Consider the following 24,487-nt stretch of genomic DNA (forward strand, 5'->3'; position numbering starts at 1 on the left):
GCACGGCACCATCTCACAGTGTGCCCAAGACTGCACGGCTCTGCAGTCTCCCCTCAAAGTGGGGATTTGAACCCAGAGATCCGGACACCCAGCCTATTGCCTTCTCTAAGACCCTGGTATCTGCTTTCCTACTGTCTACCCGAGGCTTGGTCCAAGGAACACATTCCAACACCCGTGTGGCCTCACATGTCAGCAAGAGCTTCTTAGTGGGAGGCATGAAGGGGTTTTAACCTCTCTCTCCCAAATCAGTACTGGTGTGCACCCAGCCTCAAAAAGCTAGAGAAGGCACATGCCAATGCTCAGAAATCCAGCCTGTGGAAAGAAACCCAAGACAGGCTTAAAAGAAGAGGCCCAAACAAAGTCACCCATCTGCGCAGGCCTCAGAAACACATCTCATAGCTGACAGAATTGGAGAGTTTTAAGAGGAAGGGGAAAAAAAATCTCTTGGCCAGAAAGCTGACCTGTTAGGCTTAAGGGCTATGAGAATCCATCAAGCAAGACTGCTTTCTGCCCCAGGCTGGCATTCTCTTCAGAACCAGCATTTGCTATCTGGGGCTATAAGAATGAGGAAAAACAGTCCCTTCCTTCTGGCCACTGGGGCTTCCGCCACCCCCCACCCCCCGCCGCCCCCAGGGAACACTTTCCTTGTTGGCCTCCTCTCAACTCCCCTCAAAGGAGTCTCTGATATTCCCAAACATTCCAGGCTTTTCTCATTGCCTGAAACACTTCCCCCCCAATGCTCCATGCTGGGCACTTTCCAGGGCTCTGCTCTGATACCCCCTCCCAGCCCAGCACCTCCCTCCTGGCACTCACTACCTCAGCAGGTACTCACAGGCCCATATGCTCTCATCTGTTCTCAGCCATATCCCTATCTCTTCATAAACACTTAGGAACTGGGTGCTTACTAAAGCTGTGCTAGGTACAGCCCTACAAAGTAGGCATGTGACTCCATTTACAAAAGGGGAGAAGACAGACAGCTCAAGAATGGTCAGAAACATGCCATGGCCACAGTGGAGAAGCTCAGATAGCCAAATGCACCTGGACCACCCTTGTCTCCCTCCCACCTGCTTCCTTTGTGAGGACTGTGAACTTGGGGACAGGCACGTCATGGTGTAGCAGGAGGGGGGGGTGCTGGGCCACATACTTGAGGGCCCAGCACCACCATGCCATGCAAGAGTCCACACACACAGGATGCAACACCCTCCACCTGCAGCTGTGTTAGCTCAGGGCACTTCCTGGGTAGTCAGGTGTTCCTTGGGCACCTGCATCTGACTAGAGGTGGGTCCCGCCTGGTTTCATTCCTGCGCCCCATGGCTCAGAGTCCTGTCCAGCTGTGCTTCCTCATTGGGACGCAGGAACAAGGGCAGCTCCACCACAGAGGAGGCACCCTCCCTCCACTGGCTCCAAGCATGACTTGGTGGGACTTCATGGCCTCTGACCTTACATGGCCTGACACTTTCCTTTAACACTCCTAGTTTCTTCTCTCTCCATTCTCATCAGGTTTAGATTCAGAAATGGGACTCTCAGATTACACCTAGTGCAGCAGAAAACAACATTACTCATCTTGTACCGCCACCTACAAACTACAGGATCAGCCACATCAGCAGAGAAGCATTGGCAAGACTCCCCCAGAGAACCTTGCCCTGTGGTGGAAGAGGAAGGTTCTCCTCTCCTGGGATGGAGAAAAACCAAATGCTAAGCCAACGGTCAGCAAATGAGATCACAATTTAAATAACCGCCTAAAATCTGCTCTTCTCCATCTGCAGAGACCTGGTATTTGAATGAGAGATAAAATTCAGGAACACAACACAGGGAGAGTACAAGGAAAGGAGTACCTGGAGAGCTACTCCTAGGGAAGGTACAGAATGCTCTCACTGCACCACAATGGGGAGGAGAGAAGAAGCTCTTCTAATGGAAGGTACACTGGGATAGGCTTCTTGAGGAGAAAATCGAGGAACTGCCATGTAATCCTCATAAAACCCCTATGAGGTAGGCACCATTTTACAGATGAAGAGCCTGAAGCTCAGAGAAGGCAAGTAACTCATTCAGGGATACACAGTTAGGGAGGGGCAATGCCAGATCAGCAGAAGACCTGTGTGATTCTAGAATCTAAATCACATGGCCTCCCACTCACACACGTATGTGTACATACTCCCACCAACTCCCAGGTCTGTGAAGATGATGAAGGCCAGAGTGACAGCAGTTGCTGCTGTGGTTCAAAGCTTAATCATCCCATTTTACCTGGTGATGAGACCAGGACATGCTTGGTTTGATGGGAGTGGAAGACTCTGGAAGTGAAGTGGGCCCATGATTGAATAGGCCAAGCTGGAATTCCTCAAGACTCACTCTGCCGTCTCCATCTTGATCCAGTTTGTTAAACAGGTCCTCCAGTTCCTAGACAAAAGCCGCCACACCTGTGCTGAGGCCCCACCCACAAGCAGCTGCATGCCAGTCACCACCACCCAGGCCTTCCCTGGGCAGTCTGCTTGTCCTTACCAAACTCACCTAAGACACACCTGATGTCCCCTGACTCTGTCTTGTGACATCTACATACCTGGTCAGTTTCCACCCTGCTGTGAAGGGGTGCCACCTGCACTTCCTAATTCCATAAATACCCATTCAGAGTAACTTGCTGGATGGCAGGAAGAAGACATACATATGGAGGGGGTCCTGGGCCCCCAGCAATTCAGAGAACAGCAAGGACAGCAGGACTAAGGGGAACTTTAGTAAGGAGGCACTTCCCCATCACATCACCACTGCCCACCCCCCTCCCCTTGGCCCCTGCAAGGGAGTGCAGCCTGCCTCAGAGGGCATAACATCTGGGTTGGGCGGTAGAACTAGGCAATGCAGGAAGGGGAAAGGGCACTCCAAGCAGAGAAAGGGTCATAAGTGAAGGTGCTCAGAAGCTGGTGAGGCAGGCCATACATGACATGTGTGGGCGCAGACCTCAGCAGAAGCACTGGGAGTTACCAGAGGACTTTAGACCACAAAGTAGTACAACCACATCAGTGTCTGGAGGGTGAAGGGACTCTCCAGATGCAACAGCAACCTGACCACCACAAAGAACCTGTCCTTGAGTGTGGTCTGCCTCAGACCCTCTCACCTCCTTCTCCAGTGCCTGGAGCCCGATGCTTTGGCAGACCACAGCCAGCTCCTGCTCGCTGAGGTGGCCGTTACTGCCAACACCTAGCTTTTCCCAGATGCCACGAACCCGGCTCTCAGGGGTGTCCAGGGAGAGGCTGCAGGGCTTCTGGAGGCATCTGAAGACCTCAGAACCCCAAGCTGGCAGCTGGCCTGAAGCAGGAAGAGTGACAGGTAAACCTGATGTCCAGGTAGAAGCATAGGGGAAATATACCAATGCTGGCAACTGACTCTGAAATCAGATGGATGGGCAGGTGGACACACTTGAGTAGTGAAGCATCAAAGGTGGAATCTAGGTGATGAGTACATGGCTGTTCACAATACGATTCTTTCATCTTCATTCTGTGTTTCCAAATTTTCATAATAAAATGTAGGTGGGGTGGGAGGAACCTCTGGTCCATGTGGGGAAAGCTTTTTCTCAAAGGAACCTCCTAAAGTCAGATCACTGGAAGCATATAAAAGAGGGCTGCATTATTTGTATTTACAAAAAACAAAACAAAATAAAACAAAAAAACCCCCTAGTTTTTAAAAAATAAATTTCAGAAACTAATGTTTCTGAGCTTTGCCAGAGAAACAACTTGTGGAATGGACAGACGTTGGGGGTGCCCGTGAGAAGCCATCATGGATGAGCCATGCTTCAAGCCAGACATTCCCTCCACAGTCAGTCCACGCCACCCAGCCTGACACAGAGAGGCAGTTCAGACTCCACATGACTGAAGTTCCCCATCAGCAGCTTGGGTAATGGGCTACTTTGACATTAATTACTTTGATAGCCCAACTAAGAATAAGAAAGTCACTTTTCCTGAGGAAAGCCAGGCCTGTGTGCTCATGAACAACACTGTGTTGGGTTGAGGAAAATGCCTTAAAAATTTTTTTTTAATGTTTATTTTTGAGGGAGGGGAGGGGAAAAGAGACAGGGAGACATAGAATCTTGAAGCAGGCTCCAGGATCTGAGCTGTCAGCACAGAGCCCTACGCAGGGCTTGAACTCACAAACTGAGAGATCATGACCTGAGCCGAAGTCAGATGTTTAACCGACTGAGCCACTCACGCACCCTGGAAAATGCCTTTTTTGAGATCTCTTCCAGCATAAAGTGTCTGAAATTTCTAAGTAAAAGCATAAAAGCACCTCTGATACTAGGGTTTATTTCTCAGGAATGGCAAAGGAGATAAATAAATCCTCTGAAGTCTGATGTGAGTTTCATGCACACTGTCAATTCTAACCCAGTGAAAAGGTTTCTGTTCGAGGCTAGGAAGAACCCAACCTGCTCTGCAGGCAGAGAGACCCAAAATTGCACTGTGCACAACCTTCCTTTCCTGCCCTAGATTTAGAATTGAAACCAAGACAGTTAAGATGTGATCACCTGGCTGCTCTTCCTTATCTATGTGCTTTGTCCAACAGCTGAGGTGGGCGCTCAGGTCAGTTCCCCTGACATCCGCTAAGTTAAACACTGAACAATGGCTCTCGTCCTTGAGGATCACAATCTAGATCATGCTCAGTTCTAACTGCTGATTTTTTACTGCAGCAGAAATTCAAAAGGTCAACTGTGGTCTCCCTCTCCAAGTAAAGTTTCTGCACTTTCTCTTCTGTGTGGGAGGTATGTGTAAAGCATCCCCAGACGCACATGTGGGCACACTGCTATCTTATGTACCCCTGCTTTTGCCTTCCAGTTGCCCCTGCAAGGCTCCTGAGGGCCAGGACCACATCTGCTATTTTATCTGGAGCACAGACACAGAGCCACTGGAGGTTGCCAAGACTGCTTGCACACAGCCAGGAAGACAATGTGCCCAGGTCTGGCACATTAAGAAGGGAGTGCAAGAGGCCTGGGACCTCAGGCCATGCCTGCCACCTGGGGTCATGCTGGTCCTCACAGATTGCGAGATGTGGCCCAACCATACTGCTCCCTTGGCCAGGGGCCTCTGTCCAAGGATCTGACCTCAGGGGATGCTGAGCACCAAGAGACTACCTCCTGGCTGGGACCACTTCTGGAGAAGGGGCCCACCAGATACAGCACCCACTCTGCATGCTTCCCAGGAAATTACACATGGCTGGCTCACCGACCAACAAGCCAGCTCCTTGAACTTCAAAGCACTGATCAAAGATAGGGAGAACCAACCATGAGTCTGTGGCTTTACCTTGTGCTTCAAACAACTCATTCTGAGGTTCTTTAGCACTTTCAGCTTCTTCATCTGACTTGAGACTCTGTAGAAAAACGAAAAGAAGGATATATTTTGGAGCTAGGTAGGGACTGAGGAAGAGGACAAACAGCTGGTGAGATGCAGCTCCTCGGGCAAAACCCCCCACCTACAGATGGCCTTTGCACCAAGCCGTGAGGCACAGGCACAGAACAGGTCCTTCTCACAGACCAAGCACTACAATGTAGACACAGAGACACATGAGGCTCCTCAACATAAACCAAGTCATCAGTAGTTAACACTAAAAACATAATCAAGCACTTGTACCCAAACAGGAATGAAAAATGCTCCCCAAACCAACACCTCCTTGTGGTGCTGGCTTTGGACACCAGCATGGAGAGGAATGGCCAGGGAGTATGGTCAACCTTCCACTGCACAACATTATCTTGCTCAAGCTTGATGGTCTTCACTTCTCTATACCCTGTCCCTTATCATCCAGATCAGTTCAGCAAACAGTTGGAGGGAGAGTAGTTCTCCCTGTCCCTCCAGGAGCTCCAGGGACAGCATGATACATAGCAAGCACTGACTCCTCAGTGCCCTTTGCAAGCTGTACCCTGAAGGGGGCAGACCATCAAGAAACACTTGACTGTGGGGCGCCTGGGTGGCTCAGTTGGTTAAGTGTCCAACTTTGGCTCAGGTCATGATCTCACAGTTCGTGAGTTTGAGCCCCGCGTCGGGCTCTGTGCTGACAGCTCAGAGCCTGGAGCCTGCTTCAGATTCTGTCTCCCTCTCTCTCTGCCCCACCCCCGCTCATGCTTTGTCTGTCTTAAAAAAAAAAATTAAAGAAACACTTGACTCAGGTAAAAATCTCATGTTTTTGTGGCCAAGTTGGCTGACTACAAAGTCAAAGTCTGCTTCTGACAGGTGCTATGCATCCCACATCTGATTCTGGAAGGAATGCCAAGTTGGCCAAGACTCAGCACTCCTCAGAGCCAGCACTGAAGTGAGAGTGGAATCTGGGAGCAGGTGGTATGTCCCATTTTTCTAATGCATTCAGCCCAACTGACAACCCTAAAAACAGCATTCCTCCATGTTCTAGTTCCAGGGATCAAAGATGGTTTTAAAAAGCAGAACAGCATAATGGAGATAGAGCAGACTCCTTAGATCTCTATCCCTGCAGACCAAAGTTAAAAACGATAAAAAAAGTGAATGCCTGGGATTTGTTGGTATTACCCAGGCATAGCATGTCCCTGAGCAAAGAAACTCTAGGATTTAAATAGATATACTTGCCTCAACAAATGCTGAAAATGTAATCAAATTAATGTGAGGGTCTTATTGAAGATAAGTCCCCATAAAGCCCCACCTGACAAAATGGACATCACAGAGAGTAGGAACCAGGAACCTTCTGGAATTCTTGAAAATAAGTCTAAGGACTCCACAGTTAACTTGAAAGTTATGGATCTGCCCCATGGATATTTCCTGACATGAAGGCTGTAAGGCTCCAGCAGACCATCTTCTGCAGTATCTCGGCACCAGTGAACAATTTAGGGACATGGGGAGATAGAATCAACCCTCAGAGCCCTGGGAGGTCTCAGCACATGTTTGCCAAATTCTAAGTGGTATATTCTTGGTATATTCCAAGTGTTCAAGGCAGGTGGGACCATGGGCCTATTGGTACTTCCAAGTTCCTAACCTTACAAGGGCACCAGAAAGGCATCTTTCTTTCTTTTCTCACTCTTATGAAACCATAAAAAACAGCCTTCTCACAGTGGTGGGGGGAAAGTTGGTGGTGATAAGCAGGAGAGGGAAAGAAACAAGTGATTTCAGCACAAATTCTCCACTGCCCTAATGTCTGAAGAAGTACACTCTGGCCAGAATTCCCTGCAGACAGACCCAGAGACACTTTAACAATTCTTTTTTTTTTTTTTTTTAAGTTTATTTATTTATTTTGAGAGAGAGACAGAGAGAATGAGGGGGGGAGGGGCAGAGAGAGAGAGACAAGGAGAGAACCTCAAGCAAACTCCACACCTAGCATGCAGCCCAACATGGGGCTAGATCTCATGAACCATGAGATCATGACCTGAGCCAAAATCAAGAGTCAGTCACTTAACCAATTAGGTCACCCAGGCACCCCAGACTTTAGAATGAAATGTCATTCCCCAAACTGCACCCTTGTTTCTGGCAACTTGAGATGCCCAGAAATGCCCACCTGCCCCTCACATCCTCTTATAGTCATGTCACAATGACTAAATGAGATGGTGGCCTAGGGTGGGGAAAGGAGGAACTCGGACCCACCTCCACACTTTCCAGAGATGCAGAGCGGCGGAGCTGGCCTCTCCCAGTGGCCCTCGCCTGCTGTTCTGGTAAACATTTGGCTCCTGTTGCAGAGCCACATGGCTCAGGCTCAGGGCAGCTCCAGCGACCATACCATTTAGAGCCACTCACATACTTTGGCGGGACAGCACGTGAGGCAGCTGGAAAGAAAATATGAGGTTTGGTGGGGGGGGGGGGGACAGGGAGCGGATGGGTCTGTGCACACTGCAGAACACATTTCAAGATACAGAGTGTAGCTCTCACAGAAGCACACAGAAAATGTCTGGAAGAATACAGACAGCAGTTAACAGTGGTCAATCTATTCCTCAGGCAGGGAACTGAGAAACCCAGGCTGGGAGATGGGGACTTTCTACTCTAAACTCTACGTGCTATTTAGTTTTCTGAGCATACTGCTTTTATGTAGTAAAAGACTACTACTAATACAAAAAGACTTTTTGTTTACATAATAAGAGACTAATACTAATAGCTTTTTATACAAAGAAAAAAAACCCTCCAATATTCCAGCAACATACTGTTCTAGAGACCAGAAGGTCACTTCCTACCCTGGTTACTTCAGGACCCCATCTGGACAGGACTGTCAGGGAGCTGTGGGCATGGACCTCACACACAGCCAAGGGAGGCTCAAACTCTGCTGGTCTGAAGTCTGGGGCAAAGGCAGGCATGAGTTTTAGTCTGGGATTCATGAGAATATCTTAAACCCTAATAACCCTTTGCATTTCCTTCTTCCCTCCTTACCTGTTCACATTTGTACACAATGTGACCTCTCAGGCAGAGAAGAAATGATACGGACTCTGTGAGGAATTTGGGTGAGTAAGAAACAGACTTGGAGAGGGTATCATGGGCAGCAGCCAGGACACGACATAGGTTCAGAGGGAAGCAGCCAGCATGGGCCAGTTGGAAAGAAAAGCATAGGATCCAATGAAGTAATTCCAGGCCAGGAAAACAGAATTTCACTGAAAGGTGTCACACTTCTTTAAGTCAAGTACCACATCATTCCTTTCTTCCATCCCCCCTGACCTTGACCCCTGACTCCTGACCTTGAGACCACATCAGAGGAAGGGGCTGGGTCCAGCCTGGCCAACTGAAAGTACAGTGATGCCAGTGACAGACAGACACTGGGGATGAGGGAGGAGTTTTAGGGAGGAAGATGCCAAGTTCCATGTGGGATGTGCAGACTATGAAGTGACAGCATGACATTTAAGACAGCTGACAATATGCAGGGTGACTATAGCATGTCTCACCTCACTGGGACACTTGAAGGTAATCATAAATTATACCAATCAGCCTGGGACAACAGGCATGTGATGTACTGAAGAGGAGGGCAAAGTTTCCAAGCCAGCAGAGAGAAAAAAAGAGGGAGCAACCCAGCAGTGTTCAGAAGGGGCAAACTACAAATATGGAGAAAGGCTCCCACCGGAGAGCTGCCAAAAGGGTAAGTGAAAGTCAGTGAATTCGGGCTCTTGCATATGAGCATCGTTCCTGGTTACAGAGAGGCTGTGGGCTGGCTGATGTGGGTGGGAGAAGAATCCTCCTTCCACCTTGAGGGGGTATAAGAAGAAGGAAAGTCATATCAGGCAGGAAATGGGAAGCTGGGGCACAGTTGGGAAACCAAGTGCCGAAAAATCAGAGGGGCTCTGATGTCCCCTTGATCTGCCATGAAGGGAAGGAGTCTCAGGCCACACATATGACCATTTAATTGAGGACAGCTTTGAGATCTGAAAGAAAAGAAAAAGGCAAAGAAAACAAAAGAATTGAAAGAAGAGGGGGGAAAAACCACAAGTCCTAGAATACTTTCTTAACTCTTTGGAGAAACTGAGTGCATGCCAGAGATCTAGTTTTAAGTTTAGAAGCTCCACACATTCTCTAGCATGGGAGGAGCATATATAGTGTCAGGGACCCTGGGCATCGCCCTTCCATTCCTACCCACGATCACATGCCACATTCCCAAATCTTGTGTTAGTAAAGGCCTGTGGCATTCTTCACCTCTTTCAGAAGAACAGTGTCAGACAAAGTGACCAGTGAATGCCCCAGGGGTCATGCAGGGTTCTCTACACTATACCCAGGTGCCGTGTAGCCTTTAGCAGCCAGCTGAAGGAGCGGGTTCTGGCTACACTGTGTATACAAGGGCCCAGTGCTTACAACAGGAAAACCGGAACTCAAATCTTGGCCACAGTTCCAAGATCTATGTGGGATCTTGGACAAATCCCTTCACACATCAGCCCTCAGTTCCTCATCTGAATAATGGGTATGATAATGCCACAGGATTCTGTGAGCCTGGCACACTGAAGACAACTGATGTGAGGTATCATCCTTTCCACTCCCCATTCCCCTGCCCCAAGCTCTCCCACTATTATCCCTGTTATCTGGTCATGCACCTGCTCTAGACCAAGGGTCCACTGTGGGAGGAGCCTGCTGCGGACCAGAAGGAAAAGAGCTCCCTCCTCGATCTCATCAATACCATACCTCCAACCTCAAACACATTGCCCCATGCCCTATTTCACTCACTGCCCAATACTCACCACAGGTAGCCAAGATGGGTCTGAAGCACATCAAGTGGCTGTCATTCACAGCCTGAAGTCCAATGGAACAGGCACTGAGAATGTCCACCATCATCTTCTGACCCTCAACCCACAACCTACATGCCCCTGAGTGGACCTCTTTCCAAACCCTCCCTCCACCTCCTGACCATTACCAAAGCCAGGGGGCATTCCTCCTCAGGATGTCCCTTCCATTTGGAAATTCTATCTTTGTCCCTCCAGCCCCATTCCCATGACAGGCATGTCAGCACAGCACAACACTACTGCCTGACATAAGATACATCTGCAAATGACTGCTGGTCATGTAATGGCTCCCACCCCGGTCAGATCTTCCCAAGGCTGATGGCATCCTATCTGTTCTGCCAACCTCAGTGGTCTAGATATACCTTATGTCTGCACTGAGCTTTCAAATCTTGAAACTTCAACTGCTCCACAGTTGAAGATATAAAGTTCTACTTTATCTTGTCAACACTTCATGCTGTAAGGACAGCACGCAGTATTATTTGACACCTGTGATACTGTGATTTATAATAAATATATATTTGGTCTTCACCCCATCCCTGGCAACCAAACCTGAGTTTATGTTAATGAGGTGACTCCTAGAATGCCCTTCAGAATGGGGGCTGGTTGCCTGGACACCCAACCATGTGATTAGAGGGTTAGAACTTTCAGCCCCACACCTGACCCCCAGGGAAGTGGGAGGGGCTGGAGGTTGCATTCAGTCATAAATAGCCAGTGGTTTGATCAATCATGCCTATGTAATGAAGCCTGCATAAAAACTCAACAGGATGGGGTTCAGAGAGCTTTTGGAGTGAACACACAGAGATTGGGGTAGAGTGGTGTGTGGTGAGAGGGCATCTCCATCCTTTCCCCACACCTTGCCCTATGCCCCTCCCTCTTCCATCTGGCTGTTCCCAAGTTCTATCCTTTTATAATAAAGTAGTGATTTAGTAAGTAAACTGTTGCTCTGATTTCTATGAGCTGCTCTTGCAAATGAATTGAACCCAAGGAAGGGGCTGTGGGAATCTCTGACTTACAACCAATCAGAAAGAGAGGCAACAAGCTGGACTTGTGACTGGCATCTGAAGTGGGGGCCATCTTGTAGGACTAAGGCTATCTCCAGGGAGGTAATGTCAGGGTTGAGTTGCAATGTAGGACACTTAGATGGTGCTGGGGAATTGCCTGGTGTGGGACAAACTACCACACATTTGGTGACCAGAAGTGCCAGAAGTATTCAGAGGTGCTATGTGTAAAGGAAAGCAATAGAGCTTTTCCTTTCCAACACTATGGACAAATAAGGAAACAAAAGAAGAAAAAAATCCAATGTCTCATCCCAGTCCACACAGCTTGGCAGTCAGACAGTGGAGTTAGGATTTAATTCTCAGACCTACCAATATCCTTCAGTCTGAATACCACACTCCTGAAGGTAACAGATAAATAATGAAAAAAACTTAAGGTGAGTAGAGAAAGTCCTCTTACTAGATTCCAAGGAACTACTGTCTTCATCCGAGGGGCCAGCACCAGCATTTGATGACAACACTGCCACAAAACCTTCCTTAAATTCCTCAAAGTTAACCTGGTAAATGTAAGAAAACAGAGGTCAGTGTTACTTTCAACAGATCACATATGTAATACCTTAGCCTTTTGTTTATATTCTCACATGGAACATATTGCTGCCTTTAGCACTGAGAGCATTCATTTCATTTTTTCTAGTATTCACTTAAGATTTTTAAAAATTTTATTTTGAGACCATGTGTGCACACCAATGGAGGAGGGGTAGAGAGAAAGAATCCCAAGTGGGCTCTGTGCTGATGTGGGGCTTCAACAATCACGAACTGTGAGATCATGACCTCAGGCCAAGTCAAGACTCGAACACTCAACCAACTGAGCTACTCACACACCTCAATATTTTTTTTAAGTAGACTCCACACCCAGCACAGAACCCAATTTGGGGCTTGAATTCACAATCCTGAGATCAAGACCCTAGCCAAGATCAAGAGTCAGATGCTTAACTGACTGAGCCACTCAGGCACCCCTAAGAATTTTTTTAAATAGAAGAATAAGGAAAGCAAGCCAAAAACTGATCACCAACAAAACCCAATTACAAATTTTAATAAGTACATCAAACAACATAATTAGAAAATTGAACCAAAAAGGGGTATCTGATGATCATAAAACATTAATATACATAAAGAAAATATTCAAGCTATCACCACCCCATCAAGAAATGGAATATTGCCAGCATCCCAGAGGGGCCCTCCACCATGGCTCCTTTTGATTAAATCACCCGCCCCCCTACTCTGACTTTTATAGTAATAACATCTTTGCTTTTATACATTTGTATGCATCCCTGAACAATATGGCTTAGTTTTGCTTCCTTTCAAATTTGATCTAAATGGAATTATATGCATATATTCTTTTATCCCCTGCTTCTTAAAACTCAATATTACTTCTGTAATACTCGTTCAAGCTGCCATGCATAATTCTTTTTTGCTGCTATATAGCATTCCATTGTTTAACTGTGTATTTACTAACTATTCTCCTGCTGATGGATATTCCCATTGTTTCCAGTGTCTGATTATTTACAAAAAAAACCAAAACTGCTTTAAACATTATTGCACATTTGTCCTTAGGAGTTTCTCTAGTGTATATGCCAAAGAATGGGATTGTGGGGTCATAGAATATGCATTTGAATCTTCTTGGTGAACTGAATCTTTTATCACTATAAAATGCTAACCCTCTTTAGTTCGGAAATGCTATTTACCATAAAGACTAGCTTTCTTCTGATTAGTATTTACATGCTATACCTTTCCATCAAATTTTAATAATATTAGTTTTTTATATCCTTATATTTCTGATGTTTGTGAAAGCTTTATCTTTTAACTACTTAGTCTATTTACATTTAACATAATTACTGATATAGTTGGATTTAAATCTACTATTCTACAGTGTGCTTTCAATCTGTTTCTGCTTGTGTTTTCTCCCTTGTTTCCTCTCTTTGGATTTACTGACCTTTTTTTTAGGACTTCATTTTTCCTTTACTAAGTTACAGGTTATGCACTCTATTTCCATTCTCTTTTCCTTCATTCTAAAAATTACAATGTGCATCCCCAGCTTATCAAAGTTTACTGTTAGTCAATACTTTTACCCTATTCCACGGCAATACAAAACCTATGTAACAATTTAATTTCATTTACTACACTCCTGACTTTCATGCCTTTGTTATCAATTGTTATATATTTTAATTCACTCTATTTTAACCTCCCACAAAATATTATTTTTGCTTTATATAATCAATGTTCATTAAGAATTATACAAATATTTACTGCTTTGTTTTTCGTTTATTTTTGTGTTTCTGACCTTCTGTCTAGGATAATTTTCCATCTATTTGAGGTACATCCTTTAGAATTTCATTTTTCTTCCATTTTCTTCTTTATTTGGGATTCCAAATAAAGGGATGTTGGAAGGTAGGACCTTCTCACTCTACCTTTACCTTCTCTTCTGTTTCTATCTTCATGCTATATTCTTGATTCCAGTTAATGAATGCTCTCTTCAGCTGTGTCTAATCTACATTGGTTTTAATTTTGGCCTGTGATCACACTTTTTGGTTCTAAAGATTGTATTTGGTTCTTTGTTCAGATTTGTTATATCATTTTTTAGAGTTCCCTCTTTCCTATAGGTATTTTCAAGCTTTTTAAAAAAAAATCTCTTCTCACACAGTAACCACAGTTGTGTGATATTTTGTTCGCAGTAATTCCAGTACCTCACATGCTGTGCACCTGCTTCTGTTGCCTATTATTCCCCTGGTTCTTGCTAATCCTGCCTTATTTGTGTGTTGGCTATCCTTGATTATATGCTGGTTGTATTTGACTATTACTTAGGAATAATTACAGATCTTGAATGATGGCACTTTGTCAAGAGAGGTCTTTTATTTGCTATTGCCAGATGCCTGAGGGCACCACCTGGACAGGACCACCTTCAGATAAGTGAGGTTATCTAGACCACTGAGGGGACTACAAGTCCAGACAGCAAAAGACACAATGGCTGATTCAGATCCTCCCTTAAATTGGGGGCTGGTTTATCAGATTCTCTACCTTGGGTGAACCTGGGTTTTGACATATCTCCCTGGTCCTCTGAGGTCCCAAAGGCCACATCAATTTCACAGTTTCTCAACACTAATGGGGTTTTGTGTGATGAGCTTAACATCTTTCAGTATATGACTTATTAGAGATTTTTAGGTAATTCCTCACTGACTTATTTGCTCTCTTTTTTTTTATAGTTTATTTATTTTGAGAGAGAGAGAGAAAGAGAGATCTGGGAGGGACAGAGAGAGAGAATCCCAAGCAGTATCCACACTGCCAGCGTGGAGCCTGTTGTGGGGCTCAAACTCATGAACCGCGAAATCATGACCTGGGCCAAAATCTAGAATTGGACACTTAACCAACTGAGCCACCCAGGCTCATAACTTGCTTGCTCTTTACCATTTTCAAGATATTTGTTTTTATGATTTTGTTCAGCATTTTTTAGTAGCCCATACAGGAAGGCTGGCCTGAGTTTGCTAACCTGCCACTACCAGAATGTTTGAAGCCTGTTCATACTTTTTTTTTTAGGACTACATAAACTCCATCATATGGATCTATCTTAATCAATCTCATATTTAAAAGGCTGTTTCCAATATTTTGCTATTTGAATTACTGCTAGAATGAATATCTTGCATATATGTCACTTCATATGAAGATAGACATTGTATTTGTCATTATCACATCCCAAGCTTCTGCATGTTGCCTAGCACATATTAAGTGCTCAGAAATACTTGTTGAATACATGGAAGTAGAATGAAATGACAATTTTGCTTGATCTAATCTCTGATTTCTTTTGTGTCTTTGATAACACTCATCAGATGACTTTCTTCTAATGATCAAATAGTAGTGAGATCTGATTGCCAAGTGTATTGCCATTTTATCTGATACTATTCTAACTGTGCTTATATGTTTCTGTGTCTTTTTCCTTCAATAAAGTGGGAAGAGCAACCCCATGGCACTAAGGTGCTTCACAGAATAGGACATACCATCATCTCCATATAATCTCAGACTCACTCGTCACAATGAAGAGGCTGGACAGTGTGATCAAGAATCACTTTCAGGGGCGCCTGGGTGGCGCAGTCGGTTGAGCGTCCGACTTCAGCCAGGTCACGATCTCACGGTCCGTGAGTTCGAGCCCCGCGTCGGGCTCTGGGCTGATGGCTCGGAGCCTGGAGCCTGCTTCCGATTCTGTGTCTCCCTCTCTCTCTGCCCCTCCCCCGTTCATGCTCTGTCTCTCTCTGTCCCAAAAATAAATAAACGTTGAAAAAAAAAATTAAAAAAAAAAAAAAAAAGAATCACTTTCAACTTTAAAATTATTTTCAGTAATACAATGTCAAAAATTGTTTTTCTAAGTATATGCACCCCTATGTTTATTGCAATAAACATAGCAAAGATATGGAAGCAGCCCAAGTGTCCATCAATAGATGGATGGATAAGGAAAATGTGGTATAGATAATAAAAAAGGAATACTGCTCAGTCATAAGAAAGGATGAGATCTTGCCATCTGTGACAACATGGATGGACCCAGAGGGTATTATGTTAAGTGAAGTAAGTCAACAGAAAGCAAATGCCATCTGATTTCACTTGGGGTCTAAAAATAGAATCTAAAAATAAAACAAATGAATGAACAAACAAAAAGGCAAAAACAGACCCATAAATACAGAAAACATGGTTGCCAGAGGGGAGGGTAGTGGGAGTACTGGCAAAATGAATGCAAGGAAGTGGGAGATATAAGCTTCCAGTTAAGGAATGAATAAGTCATGAGGATAAAAGGAACAGCATAGGGAATATAATCAACGATACTGTAATGACGTTGTATGGTGGCAGATGGCAGCTACACTTGTGGTGAGCATGAGATAACATATAGACTTGTCCAATCTCTATGTTGTACAACTAAAACTAATTTAACACTGTATGTCAACTATATTTCAATTAAAAAAATAATTATTTTTTTGTGAGTAAAATTCTCTTTCTGCACAAGTTTAAAATATTCAATGTAAGGTCCTCACTACTAACAAAGAAAAAAGAGAACCTAACATAAAATGCACATGGAAATTCCCCACACTCCAAGGGAATGAGATCAGATTAATTTCTGGCTTGAAACCAGACCTTGATAATGTTTCCTTCACAGGAAATAGGAATTAAAAATGAGCATAACCTCAGTGCATTAAAAGATTACCTTGTTAATTAAAATTAATGTTGTTTATAATATTGTTATTCATTTTTATAACTGGATTACTGTATCAATGACTAACATTTACAAGATGTCATATATTAGTTACTACAAGGAAACTGGATATGTGATATTTGAACTAAAAAGCCAATCAATTCTTGTGGATAAAGGATTTATCTTGATTTTCTTTGAAATATCCTGAAATCTTCACCATTTGGTTTCTATTGTGGTAAGTGGTTGACAACTATCTGGACATTTCTGGCTTGACACCAGCTTCCTCTAAAACCTCTACAGAATCCACCTAAATGCTGGCTGTGTGAGCTATGCCCTATGTGTGGGATGAAGCAGAGGAGCAGTAAAAGCTCTGAAAGCAGAAATAATCCACCATGACTATACAATCACAGAGGAGGTGGTACACAGTGTGGGGTGGGGTGGAGGGAGACAAATGCAGGGCCCCTAGAGGCATTGGCTGGTGTGGACACTACTCTTGAAATGTTAGAGAGGGAAGGAGGGACAACTTCCGATGAGACTCAAGAGCACTAAGGGCAGCAGAAATCTTCACCATAAGAGAGAGGAGTTGGGACAAACAGAAAGATGGATGAACACACACACAGAGCTTTATTAAGAGACGATGTTAATCAGAAAAGGTCAGGCTCCTGTCAATGCCTGTGAGTGTCTGTGTCTCCTTCTAACATACCTCCCCATAAAAGTGTGAGGAAAAACATCCAGCCTCCTGGAAGGAGTTATAGCTCATAGGAACTCTCTTCCAGGATACAGGTGATGTGGGAGAAACCAGAAATCTCAAACAACCCAAGTTGATTTTTCTCTTAACTGATGCTCCAATACTAATACTTTTTTTTCCCTATCATAATTTGATGTTTCTAAATCTTGTACCATTTCTGCACATACAAAGGATAAAGTGGGGGAAAGCTCTGGAATGATGTGATTGTTCAATCATCAGAATCTGTCATCTGAATGTGAACTTCTTCTTTTGGCTTTTAATTTTCCAAACTGCCAAAAATAATCAAGAAACTCAGATCATCTGTTTATACTGCTTGAATAACCAGAGTGATTTTCACAAACGTGCCTTTTGCTCCCAAATACAATTCCAGGTGATATCAAGAGGGGCTAGAACATTATCACAATTACACCTGATTCTTAAGTCCATAAAAAAAATCAGGAATTCGGGGCGCCTGGGTGGTGCAGTCGGTTAAGCGTCCGACTTCAGCCAGGTCACGATCTCGCGGTCCGTGAGTTCGAGCCCCGCGTCAGGCTCTGGGCTGATGGCTCAGAGCCTGGAGCCTGTTTCCGATTCTGTGTCTCCCTCTCTCTCTGCCCCTCCCCCGTTCATGCTCTGTCTCTCTCTGTCCCAAAAATAAATAAACGTTGAAAAAAAAAATTAAAAAAAAAAATCAGGAATAGAATGAAGAGAGACAGAGAAAGAGTGTGGTCAGATTAATTGAGCCAGAGCTCCCCAAGAGGGAGTAACAGTACGCTACTGGCAGGCATTGGCAATATGGGGCAGTGGGTGCTTTGGGGAAGTAACAAGAGGTACATTTCGTCTGGACTCTCTCCCTATGCTGGCAGTGAGGGATTTTTTTCTTGTTTTTCTGCATTTGTTTTTGTCCAAGAGCCCATTCAGGAAAATCTGCAGGCTGGATTTATTTTTTATCACTCAAAATAAAAATGGTTTCATTGATTTGTCTGGAAAAAATGTTCTTCCTTCAAAGATGACCAACGAGATAACAGGCACTGTTTTTAACACTAAAACATTAACATCTGGACACATTTAAGAAGTAGGGACAAAGTAGGAGGTACTTTTCAGTGTTTCTGTCAGTAAAGCAAATTGTAGTCTAGATTCTAGATCACCATTCTAGATGACTTTGAATTTCCTAGCAAAAACAACTTGAGTTCATACTTTCGATCTGGCCTAGATGAAATCACAGGACACCTCTCAACATACGTATCTATGTTTTGTTTTGCAATAGTGGTGTGCAGTTGCTTTGTTCATCTGCTATAATGAATTTCAAGCTGTGTAATTTTACTAGACGGTCTGCCTTCAAGGTAGTTTGAAGTTGCCTTTCTCTCAATGACAGTATGTCAGCTGCCCACAGATCCTTGTGTTTGTTTGTGAACCACATACCATTTACCCATACCAACCTTCCATCCCATCCCCCTCCCCCAATAAATCACTCAAACACCTTTCTGGAAAAACCAAACCAAACCTCTGGAAGTTACTATGCTTTAAAAAAATAATCTTAGGGGAACCCGGGTGGCTAAGTCAGTTGAGCGTCCAACTTTGACTCAGGTCATGATCTCATGGTTCATGGGTCTGAGCCCCACATGGGGCTCACAGCTGTCAGTGCAGAGCCTACTTGTCATCCCCTGTCCCCCTCTCTCTCGGCCCCTCCCCTACTCATGCTTTCTCTCAAAAATTAATAAACAGTAAAAAAAAAGTAATCTTAAGGAAACTCTTGCTACAATGTAGAAGTTCAGCAGAAGGAAAAGCAGCTTTCCAGTTCCTAGTAACTCTCCTTTGGTCTGTCTCTTTAGTCAACTGATATTTCTCAAATGCCTACAGCTAACTATAGTATTCTGTGCTTTTCCTCATGAGAATGAAGTCAAATACCCACCCTGGCAAAGTGGTCATTTCCAAGAAGTGTTTGCAGAAGGATGGGCAGCTCCTTTTCCAGATGAAGCTTAAGGCAGAGCTGGGTCAGCTCTTCCCGGTCCAGAAAGCCTGTCCCTGTGGTGTCACAGCTGCTGTAGACTTCTTTGAGCTGTGAAACATAGTGGTTCTCTTCTTCTTCACCCATCCCATAGCAGGCTGGACATGCCAGGGGGAAAAGAGAAACAAGAGTACACTCTTACTGCCACATGCCACATTTTTTCACTGCTCCAATGAGCCTGGTATGGTGGCATCCAGGGTGCTCCTGTGAGACCTCTACAGGAGAGGTCAGAAACATGTGAATGGGGAGCCAGTCCTTGTTCAAAAGAACCAGAATTTCTTTGTTCTGTAAGAAAATATCTATTATAGAATAATCAGGAAAAAGAGATAGGTATAGAGAACTTAAAATCATCCAAAATTTCACCACCTAAAAATATCATTACTAATATTTTGACAAACATACATTCTAATTTTTCTCTCTCTCTATATATAAGTATGGTATTTTTTTCCTTACTGGTATTTAGTTATAAATACTTTATAAAGTAAAAATGTTACTAAATTTTACTAAATAAAATTATTTACAATAAAAAATGGAAACTCCAATAAAATATACAGAGGATGTTACTTAATCACAAAAGAAAAAGTATATGGATAATAACCATATAAAATGTTCAAATTAAAACAAAGATACTCTTTGCCACTGTCAAATATCAAGAATAAAAACCCCAATGCTAACTGAGGCTATCATCAAAGGGGCCTCTCACATATTTCTGGAGAAAGTGACAATTAAATGCCTTCTGAAATATACTTTGTATACCAAGAAACTTTTAAATAATTGTATTATCTGACCTAGTTATTTCACATACACAATATCTTACAGAAATTCCTTGTACTTCAGGACAAAAACGTAAAAGAAAACAAAATGTCCAACAAAAGAAAATAGATTGCTAAGTTACAGAACAATTATATGGCAGAATAGCCAACAGGCTTAAAAAACACATTTCTGAAAAATATTAAACAGCATAGGAAGTGCAGTTGATAAAATACCAAGCCAGGATAAAAACTTTATAATAATAATAGCTGGCATACGTACTGGTCAGTTCACATACAAAATTCACTTATGTCTAGAACAAATCTATCAAGAGACTTCTGCAATTCTTGGGGGGAAATATAGTAAAAAAAAAAAATACACCAAAATGGTAACAGATGATTTTATGATATTCTACATTTCCATTTTCTATTCTCAACATTTTTATATTTCTCAAAAAATTCTATAAAAAGTGAAACACTTTATAACTAGAAAGATGTTGCTAAGCCGTGTAAAACACTGAGGTCCTAAAGATACTAGGATGAACCATATGATATTGCCAACACTGGAGTTTTCTGACCAACAACAATGGCGACTTCACGCCGGTCAGTATATTATACAGACACAGGACTGTGGACAATTCTGAAAAGAGGAGATGCGATAAGTAAACAAACATGGAAAACTGATCAAGCTCATTAATCATCAAACAATTCATAAACACGAAACAATAAAGTAACATCTCTTACTAATAAGAAACAGCACACGGGGCGCCTGGGTGGCTCAGTCGGTTAAGCGTCCGACTTCAGCTCAGGTCATGATCTCACGGTCCGTGAGTTCAAGCCCCGCGTCAGGCTCTGTGCTGACTGCTCAGAGCCTGGAGCCTGTTTCAGATTCTGTGTCTTCCTCTCTCTCTGACCCTCCCCCATTCATGCTCTGTCTCTCTCTGTCTCAAAAATAAATAAACGTTAAAAAAAATTAAAAAAAAAAGAAACAGCACAATAAATGCCAATTCTATAAAGATATGATTTTTAATGTCAATGGTATTTGCCCATGCATCATCCACGAGGGGTAGGGAGGTCTGCATCAGCACAAAACCTGTATGAAGGATTGAAATCTGTTCATATCAATCCCCTCCTCCCTCCACCAAGAGTATCGTCTTACTCAGGGAAACAGTAAAATCAGTGACGTAAAAAAACTGACTTTGAATAGAATCTCCATTATGATCTTATAAGGTGAACTGCCTTCCCTGAGCTCCTGATTAAACACCTGCTGATCAGGTATAAAGACTGCCAGCATCTCAGCCTCAGGTGTGATGCAGGAGTGAAAGGATAACAGGCCTGTTCTATCCACTCATCAAATTATGCGTGCATTCCTAGAAAGAAGCTTGGGGAAGTGATGAAAGGGCATGGATAGGTGGAGCTTTGAACACCTGCCCCATCCCGGACAGTTTTGACTGCAGAAACAACATGGAGTAACATAGATATACATGTAAAAACATCAAGGATAAATCAGAAAACTAAATACCATTACTAACTCAACATCTGTCACACTTCTCATCCGAGGTCAGTCCCCCACCTAAGCTGGGAGCTCTGTCCTTTTGCAGACAACAGACACCTGTGGTGAGCTGCATACAACTACTGATATTTGCCAATGCTTATTTTTGATAAGCCAGAAGTAAATGGACAGGAGAACATAATGGTAAGAAAGACAAGTGGCAAAATTCAGTATGTGAAAGAGAGTCAAGGAATCAGGGTGAGGAGGGTGGGCAGTGACTAGAAGACCCTGACTGCAGAACCTACCACACACCCACACTTCCCCAGGCAGATGTTCCCTCCACCGCATGCTCTCCCTGTTGCCTTGACTACTAACTATCCTCCCAGCCCCCATCCACCACCACCTGGCCATGCCTCCGCAAATCATGAACACACCTATTGTGAAAAATCCTCCAGTTTTTCTATTTTACTTTTAGTTGTAACCAATTCAAGCAATTAAAAGTATATAAACAAAAACAAAACAAAGCAAAACAAAAGCCCAACTCCACTCCCAGAGGTAAGCACTGCTTAGAGTGTAGGCTTTCAAATTATTCCCAAGTCTACGAGGTAGATGAACACACAGACCTATATAAATAGATAACACACATAGACATGCATGTTTTTATGTAAGTGTAACACCATACGTGTTATTTTGCAACTTTTTTTTTTTTAATTTTGAAGAAAGAGAAAGTGTGCATAAGTGGGGGAGAGGGACAAATGGGAGAGAAAGAGAGAGAGAGAGACAGAATATCTCATGCAGGCTCCAGGCTTAGCTCAGAGGCCTACTCAGGGCTTGGTCCCACGGCCCTGGGATCATGATCTCAGCTGAGTCAGACATTCAACCAACAACTGAGCCACCCAGGCACCCCTATTTTTCAACTTTTAAAAAATATAGGATATCTGAAAGATCTTTCCATGCCTTCTTCATTTAAAAATTTTTTTTAATGTTTATTTTTGAGACACAGAGAGACAGAGGCAGAGAGAAAGCGAGCATGAGCGGGGGAGGGGCAGAGAGAGAGAGGGGGACACAGAATCTGAAGCAGGCTCCAGGCTCTGAGCTGTCAGCACAGAGCCTGAAGTGGGGCTCAAACCCATGAACGGTGAAATCATGACCTGAGCCAAAGTCAGACGCTTAACTGACTGAGCCACCCAGGTGCCCCTCTAAGGATTGTCTTAGAGATGCGGGGCATCTCCAGGGTTTTTTCTTACAAAACCTTCCTCCGGCCCTCAACACCCCAGGAGGACTCTTCATGAGTCCTGAAGGGGCAAACCAAACCATGTCCTGCAGAGTGTGCCCTTGGTTGGTGCAGGAGTGTCCCTGGAGAAGGCGGGCTTGGCTGTTTTCCCAAGGGCTGAGCAAGAAGAGAAGAACCATCTTCCTCTCCCAGCCTTAGGCAAGTCCTGCATCAACACCATCCTGGGGGGCCACACACTCCCTCCACCACATGTTATTTTTGTTGCCACAGGGATTTAAGGTCCCTGTTGAGATGTAGCTTTCCCTTTCTACACAGTTTCAAACTGGGGCCTGAGGCACCCTGGCTGTCCATGAAGGTGCAGTTTATATGCAGAGGGCCCACTGGTGGCGAGTCTCCCCTGGTGAAAGGGGGTCCACAGCCTGCCACAACCCAAAGCCTTGCTGAAATAAGGAGAGGTGCAAAGAAATAAGTACTGAGACTACAGACACCAGAGAAGCAACAAGACTTAGAAAGAAGAGTAGCAGCTCCTTCTTCATCACCCACAAGAGCTGCGTTCACAGTTCATCTTCAAATGTCACCAGGCTCCACCAAGTCTGGGGCTGTCTCTGGAGGCCTAGGATGCTCCTACCTCATTTCCTCTGGGACCACAGAATCACATTTTTGAGGCCTGGCTGGGATTTCTAGAAAACAGAAGGAACTTCCCATCTGACTAAACAGACCACAAAAGGGACAGGCCAGCAGGGCCTGGTTTTGAAGAGAGCAGCACTAACTCTTTGAACAGCCCCTGCTCCCACAGGACCTAGTACAGCATCCCCCTCAGGCCCCTGTTTTCATTGGCTCACAGCAGAATATCCAGTGTACCCAAAATGAGTCTATGAGGCAAAACTGCAAAGGAAACCTGACCTCGGTAAAATGCAAACAGATTCAGGTTCTGAAAACAGATTTAGCCTCTTCATAAGAGGCTGAGTGCCAGAAGCACATTTCAGTTAAGTAGAACAGCCACTCTGTCTACAGGGAGGCAGGCCCAGAGTACCCAGAACTCCTCCTAGGGTCTCCCCCACACGCCAGGTTATGATAAAGTCTCTAGAGAACCTCTTCTGAGAGGCTACATGTTTTCCTGAGAGGGGACACCCATCAGTAACAGGGTACACAATCAGTGAGTGCAAAGCAAGACCTTGGGGGTGGGAGGAAAATCAAGAAAATGTAAATGGGAAACAGGCCAAATCCTCAGGCCACCAGGCTGCCATCCAATGACCCAACACCAGGAGGGTGTGACTGGCATAGTCCTCCCAAGCTCCACACCCCACCTGCCCTCTGGGCCACAAGGCAGACAGGAACTGAGGAAGGGCTTCCTCCAATCCCAGAGCTGACCTCAGTGCAGGTCTGTAGTGCATTTTGTCAAATGCTTCAAATGCCCGAAATGTTTTGGGTTTTACATTTTTATGCTGGACATTCTATAATGAGCCCAGAGCAATACATGATGCTGTAATTTAGCTATTTTAAAGGGAAGGTCACCAGCATTATAGACCCACTTAATATCAGAGTTGCTGCATCCCAGACCTTCCCAGGACAGGTCAGGTCTAGGCTGGGGTGGGCCAAGAAGGGGAAGAGTGGGGAGCACACTCTAGGGCATTCACCCAGGAGAGGGGGGCATTCCCAGTGGGGCAGGTAAGCTGAAAAGCCTTCCCAATACCTGCACTGTCAAAGAGGATATATCAAGAAAATCAAGGTCAGCAAACCCTCACATGTTCCCACATCACACTGGACCTGCCAGAGGTGGAACATACCTGCAGGAACTCCTACCCCATGATTCCAGAACTGGGCAGAACTCAGGTGTGGGAGCTGGAGGTTAAAGGGCTCCAGAGGGCCCTTCCAGGAGCA

General features: G+C 44.4%; 1 protein-coding gene across 5 annotated transcripts in view; it reads right to left on the reverse strand.

Annotated features, from left to right (window-relative positions):
* Window positions 1-24,487, reverse strand: part of NINL (ninein like) — a 175,426-nt gene that overhangs the window by 74,633 nt on the left and 76,306 nt on the right. For 3 of the 5 annotated variants that reach the window (XM_032592609.1, XM_032592610.1, XM_032592611.1), the window contains exons 2-7: window positions 19,036-19,229; window positions 11,627-11,723; window positions 7,572-7,750; window positions 5,277-5,343; window positions 3,104-3,294; window positions 2,242-2,394 (exon numbers count right to left, since the gene is read on the reverse strand). In XM_032592609.1, the coding sequence (XP_032448500.1) occupies window positions 2,242-2,394; window positions 3,104-3,294; window positions 5,277-5,343; window positions 7,572-7,750; window positions 11,627-11,723; window positions 19,036-19,218 (870 nt within the window). In that variant the 5' untranslated portion in view covers window positions 19,219-19,229. Of the gene's footprint in view, window positions 1-2,241; window positions 2,395-3,103; window positions 3,295-5,276; window positions 5,344-7,571; window positions 7,751-11,626; window positions 11,724-19,035; window positions 19,230-24,487 lie in introns of those variants that run through there. The other 2 variants (XM_030310248.1, XM_030310249.1) reach the window with 2 other exon arrangements.

This window comes from Lynx canadensis, chromosome A3 (genome assembly GCF_007474595.2).
Source record: "Lynx canadensis isolate LIC74 chromosome A3, mLynCan4.pri.v2, whole genome shotgun sequence".
Lineage (NCBI taxonomy): Eukaryota > Metazoa > Chordata > Mammalia > Carnivora > Felidae > Lynx > Lynx canadensis.